This window comes from Pseudomyrmex gracilis, unplaced genomic scaffold (assembly GCF_002006095.1).
Source record: "Pseudomyrmex gracilis isolate BER0280 unplaced genomic scaffold, ASM200609v1 scaffold_758, whole genome shotgun sequence".
NCBI classification, from domain to species: Eukaryota; Metazoa; Arthropoda; class Insecta; order Hymenoptera; family Formicidae; genus Pseudomyrmex; species Pseudomyrmex gracilis.
Window position 1 is genome coordinate 10,196 of NW_018021342.1, and position 6,463 is coordinate 16,658.

Genomic DNA, 6,463 nt, shown 5'->3' on the forward strand with positions numbered 1-6,463 from the left:
AACCGACTTCCAGAAAAGCTTCGAGGGGTGGATCAAACGCTGGCACAAGTGCATCGCAGCCGACGGGGACTACTTTGAAGGGGACAACTTGAATTTTGAAGAATAAACATGTACTTTTCTTTTTATGAATAAATTCCGGTTATTTTTTGATCATGGTAGTATATATCATAAACAGGGTGTCTTATTTTAAAACTTCCACTAAAATATTTCAAAAAGACTGCGTTAAATCGACAAATGTTTTAACTCAAAGTTTTATGACTTTGAGAGGGACATAAGATAGTATCATTGATTTGACCTTGGGTTGCATTTTCAAGGTCAGGTCAAGGTCACATCGATTTTTTTTAATGGAACTCTATTTTTTATTGCATCGCCTCTCCGCCAACACCTTAGATTGCGTGCAATGGTAGAGAGGAGCCCCTGCTCCTCCCACCTGCAATCCCGAATTCCCCCTCCCCCGCCTGCTGTGAGGTAGTCTTAGAGACATCCCAACGAGACGAGAGAGGGAATGAACTCACCTCCTTACTTGCGCGAACGCGCAGGTGTCTTTGCGGCTTTAGTTCCCCCCAGGCGGGGGAGTTACCGCACGTCTCCTACGTCTGCCGGCGGGCTGCTCTTGGCGCAGCCGCTCGGCCTCTGCTTTGGCGTCCATGACTGCGTCGCAAAACGCAGTCACAGCACGTCATCCCTCAATATCCCTAATCATCCGCCTTACGACGGACGGCAAAGATAGATCCTGGCCGATCACCGAAGTGAGGGCCGCGTGCTGAAGGTCCCATGCGGGACACTCTTCCGGCGTGTGAGCTGCGGAGTCTAAGTCCACAGTGCAGTGCTCACACGCTGGGGGTTCCGCTCTTCCTATACGGAAGAGGAAACCACCAAAGACCCTATGCCCAGACAGGATCTGAGTGGTGCCAAAGGTGAGCCACCCGTGGCTGCACTCCACCCAGTCTCCGAGCACGGGGCCAATGGCCTCCCTCACACGCTTACCTGGCAAGAGGGGGTTTTCCAATCTCCTCTGCCATTGTGCCACCATGGCCCTGAAGGCCCATGTTCTGATGTGGACGACGTCTACCGGATTATTGTCCCTCGCCTCCTCCCTGATCTCTCGGACGTCCGAGAAGACTCGCACCAGCTGCGCCACCATCAAATCCACCGGTGGGATCTTCGCCAAAACACAGACGGCCTCCAAGTCTACGGTGCGATAAGACCGCGCCAATGAACAGCGGCCATTGGCGCTGCCGCGCGGCTCACCCCGGATGCACGGTACCACACTGGGGCACCGTACATCATTACGGAGTGGACCACGTGCGCGTACAAGCGCCTTACCCCGAGTCTAGGACCCCCGAGATTAGGTAGCAATCCCGCAAGGGCCCTAGCTACCTTCATAGCCTTCGCGGCTACATACTCGAAGTGGGATTTAAAGTCCCACCTCGGGTCTATCTGCAGGCCCAGGTATTTCATGACTGGCTGGGACTCTAGACGGGTAGTCCCAATATTTATGCTGTTATTAAAGACGCCGTGTAACGAGATGGACACATGTTAACACTTGAGCTGTCAATTACTGATTCAATAGCTGTCAATCAGTAATTGACAGCTCAAGTGTTAACATCTCGTTACACGGCGTCTTTAATAACAGCATAATACTAAAGATTTTGATAAAGACCTAAACCGTTGATCGAAACGTAAATCAGATTGTATATATACACATTAACACCTTAAAATAAAAATCACCTTCATCTGCTTACACAACGACATCCGTGTTTGTCTCCAACTGACTCTCATCTGGTTTTTTAATCTACGTTTATATAAAATATAAAAATTATTATCAAATTAAATTAATAATTAATTTTTACAGTCCTTACATAAAAGAACTGAGAAAATTACCAAATTTCAAGATAATAAATTAATGGATTAGAATTGTCAAAAAATAAAACTTAGAGTAGTCAAAAGATAAAAACCTAAGATAGTCAAAATTAGTCAAAAAAAAACAAAAAACTTACATTTAGTTGGAAGACTAAAAAACATAGCAACAATCTCACATTGACACACAACAGCGATCGTCGTCACAAGCGAGACCATCTCTCACGAAGTACAGACAAAGAATGATCGATAAAGCAAAGCAAATCGATACCAAGTCTGAGAGAGACAACTGGTGGGGAGAAGAGAGCAACAAAAAATTTTTTTAAGAATTAAATTTGTTGTTATTTACGATTTAAAAAAACGGTTATGTAAAGCAAATGACGTCCAATGACAGCTGTTTCACGATGAATATATTACTGTAGGTAACAACGAAATACTGTACTACCCACGCCATCTCTTGTAAAACGCTACGAATTAATTCCAACACCTAATAGATCGATTTTCACTTTTTATAAATCATTTTTATAGCGTAAAATTATTGCGTATAATTGTTAATAAGCCAGGTTAGTTGAAGAATGATATATTTGTATACTCTCGTACGCTCTCAAAGTCAAAAATTCGTTTTGACTTCGAGGACGGTATTCCCTAGCGGTAAATAGCGCCAACGGGCGCCGCCCTAACTAACTGTAGGGAATACCGTCCTTCTTACCCCTAGCCCCCCGCGTCCACGAAACGAATTTTTGACTTCGAGTGTACTTCTGATGTTGGCTTTCCAGTAACGAGAAGTTATATGAATATAAGCTATAATTAATAGTCGTATTCCAGCAATATATGACAGATAGTACATCTCATGTACTACCCATTGATAGCCTGTAGAGTTACATATTTTGTATTGTGATTGGCTGCTCTTCTATGAAATGACCAATCGCATCTAATTTTCTCCCACTGTTATTTCATCACCACAGTTTTCTTGTGCAAGTTGGAACATGCACTGATTAACGGTTGCTGAGCTATAAGTAGTACAAATCATTGTTTTCTCAATAGAATAGAGTTATCCATTATAGTTATATAACAGAAACAGATTGTCAGGAGAAAGACTGCACAAGTTACTTTTTCTTAAATCATTAGATAATCATTTTTGGGACATGTAATTTTATCATTTCAACTACAGTACTACATTTAATGAGAAAAATATATATATGTAAAATAATATACTATGTATTTCCTCATAATATGTATTTACTAATAACATAATATGTATTTACACTTGTATTCAAATAAAGTTTTACGAATTAATTTTCATTATTTAATTTATCATTCTTCATTATTTAAATTATTATTAATTATCTTACACTATGTTATCAAACAGATTTTTTTTTGTTTTTTGCACTTTAAAAAGTTTAGAATCAGTTTTGAAATTCTTTTCTTTATAACGAATCGATCTTATGAGAATCGATCTTTTACGCTCGATCGTTTTACGAGTCGATTCTTTGCACAAAGATTCGAATCGATTCAAAAAATCGATTCTTTGGAAAAAAAATCCGCATCCTTAATATAATCTTTCTTTACCCAATTTCTTAACAATTCATTGAGTTGAGTTTCGACATTTTTGATGGGATTCTTTCTTATTTTTTCGTAAGTGAGAGGATCATTAAGTAAGCCGCTTATTTTTTCAACATAAACAGACCGGTCTAGCGCAACCGTCACACTCCCCTTGTCCGCACGTGTAAATACCACAGACTTCTATATACTACACTTCTATATACTATAGAAGTCTGTGGTAAATACTATGTTTGGATGATTCTTCTGGAACTCGGAAGCCTGCTTTGTTCTATCAAGTAAAACGCGTTCTATATCACTTAACTTGGGCTTTGAAGTTAAAAAATTATTCAGAGATAATATTAAATTAGCTCTGGCGGTTTCCACAAGTTTTCTCTTACAGTGTCTAACGCTATTTTCAAAATCCTTAATAACCTCGATAAGATCTCTCTTGTCGGTGCTTGGCAGATTAAAATTTCTTCTTAACTGTAGTAAACTTATTACCGAATCAGGAATGTTGCAATTACTTAAGTTGACAAACTATTTATGTTTAATGTCAAAAAATTGCCTTTTTCCTATCTTTTTCTTTTTCTTTCTTTATCAACACCTGTGCTCTCTCCACTTCTTTCTTTTTCAGTTTCCTTAGCTCCTCCACACTCTAATTCTTCTTTTCCTGTAATATTTCATCTTATCCTTCTTCACTCCGACATCTCTCTCTTGTCTGCCGCTTTGCTTTCAATCTCCTCTCATCTCGAAATCTCGCTTCCTTCTTTCCTCTCTAATCTCTCCTCAAAATTCTATGCTCTTTGGTCCTCACTTGCCCTCAGTAATTCTCTTTGTTTTCTTTCCTCACCAAGGATCCCAACATTTTCCAGTCTACTTCCAGAACTCATCTTATATACCTCTCTTGTAATTTCTTCACTTTCTTCCATTCCTTTTATCTCCAAATTAAAAAATTGTAATGAAAATTATGTAATAACAGTTATGTAAAAAAGTTCTTCAAAGTGTTAGGTATGTGTATATGAGATCTTTAATCTTCAGTAACTTTCTATTTATCAATTGGAAATTGTTTGTAAAAAAAGTTTTTTAATTTAATAAACTATGGTAAATATAAAAAACTGGAAGTTTCTTACATCATATCATCACATAATTATAACTGTACTTAGTTCTACACATGGAATATATCTTTTGTTTTCTTTTGCGACACAATGAAGTTTTCAATTAAATTGCGGTTGATTCTGCGAAGTTCTAAACGTATTGCGCACAAAGCACAAAAGTTCTATTAACTTCACAGCAAGATGTTCAGTTCGTAAGCTGATGGAGCCGTTAACTATGGCAGAGTTGTATATAACAGCTGTACTGTTGCAATCTTGCTTGTGAATATTATAAATATTGTGAATGTTATGAATGTATATACAGACAGGAGCATTTAAAGCTATTGCACGTAACAAAATTTTAGTTGTAATTGTAAGCAAATTAACCAATTACAAATCAGCATTCTAGCTAATATAAGGTAATACTATAATTGATTAAATTACTTACAACTTTACGGCTAATAATTTTTCACGTGCAATAGTTCTTACATTTTTACATATAAAGTTGCAGTAATAATGCCTCAATAACATCTTAACAATAAAAAAAGTATAACTTTATGTATAAAGTCATTACCGTTTCTGTCTAATTTTCCACGCTGATGAATAGTTTGCCTTTTGAATTTTCATTATGTGTATTTTAAGCGATCCTAATTAACTATTCTTTTTGATCAAAATTTTTCGTGTTTACAGATCGATGCAGTCTATTGATTAATGACTCAATTTTGCAAGTAATAAAGTTACAACTAGTAACTTTATTAGTAGTTGTAGTTTCCTTTTTGAATTTACTTTCTATGCTAATTTATAATTTTCCATAATGTCTTACAATACAATATATGAGTCGATAAATCAGCGTTTGAATATTCATATATTATAAGTCATACATTATAACTTTGCACATAATTTGCATATAATTTTCGAAGTTTAAACTTCTTCAAAAATGTATTGTACATTACATACATTCGTGTATGTTTCATTCGATTACCTGTATAATAATTATGTATTCATTCGCGTAATTCTTACGTAATCCTAACTAAAGTTTAATACTTTTGAATTCTGATATGAAATTTTAAAGCTGTTGTTTGCAAAGCATTTTTGCATGTGCATAAGGTTTGTTTGATTAAATTTGCATAGCGTAAACGTAAAATATCGATATAGTGACGTAAAAAGATATAAAATTAGTATGCAGCGAATCCGAATTTTCTCGGTGGGTGTTTTCCGCTCGTCAATATGTGTTGACTTGTTTGTCGTGTGGCAAATATTTCGCGAATATTTTGTTAGCGATATTTTACTATTACTCGCAGAATCGTGAGCTATTTGACGAGAGCGTCGCAGGATCACAACATATTTAATAATGTCTGTTGTTGTCTATTATAGTTCAATGTCCCAAGTTTTAATCACATTTTTCTTAAGAAAGTAAATTGGCCAATGTGAGTAACAAGAGATTTTGTTACGACAGTGAGAGGAACAACACGTTTTTAATTTATTTTTTCGTATTGTTAACACGTCTGTAACGTACATCTAAGCGAGTCTAATGACTTTTTATATTCAATTGTGATTTTTTGTACATCTTTTCTGAAGATGATCCCAACCGAAGATCGAAACATAAAACTTTTTCGAATAAACATAATTTTAAAAAAAGTTTGACACACCGTTAACTGTGCCTAGGCTCACATTGGTCAATTTACTTCCTTAAGTTTTTTACAAAATTGGAGTCTTTACTCGATTTACACTGACATTTTTCTTTTTTTTTTTTTTTAGACGGACTATAATCGACATCTCGAGCAACTTTTCGAACGCGTAGCGACTTTGCTTATTGACAGCCTGCGAACAACATTAAATATCGACGAATTGGAGCAAGTTGCCGAGCTACATAAAGGTCTAATACAAGTGCGACGTTTATTTGGTAAGTGAAATGTCTCTCTCTCTCTCTCTCTCTCTCTCTCTCTCTCTCTCTCTCTCTCTCTCTCTCT

The 6,463-nt window shown here is 36.7% G+C and overlaps 1 protein-coding gene across 1 annotated transcript in view; it reads left to right on the forward strand.

Annotated features, from left to right (window-relative positions):
* Positions 1–1,031: 1,031 nt before the first annotated feature.
* Positions 1,032–6,463, forward strand: part of LOC109861431 (midasin-like) — a 24,364-nt gene continuing 18,932 nt past the window's right edge. The window contains exons 1-2 of the mRNA XM_020441071.1: positions 1,032–1,196; positions 6,252–6,396. Of these exons, the coding sequence (XP_020296660.1) occupies positions 1,032–1,196; positions 6,252–6,396 (310 nt within the window). The remainder of the gene's footprint in view (positions 1,197–6,251; positions 6,397–6,463) is intronic.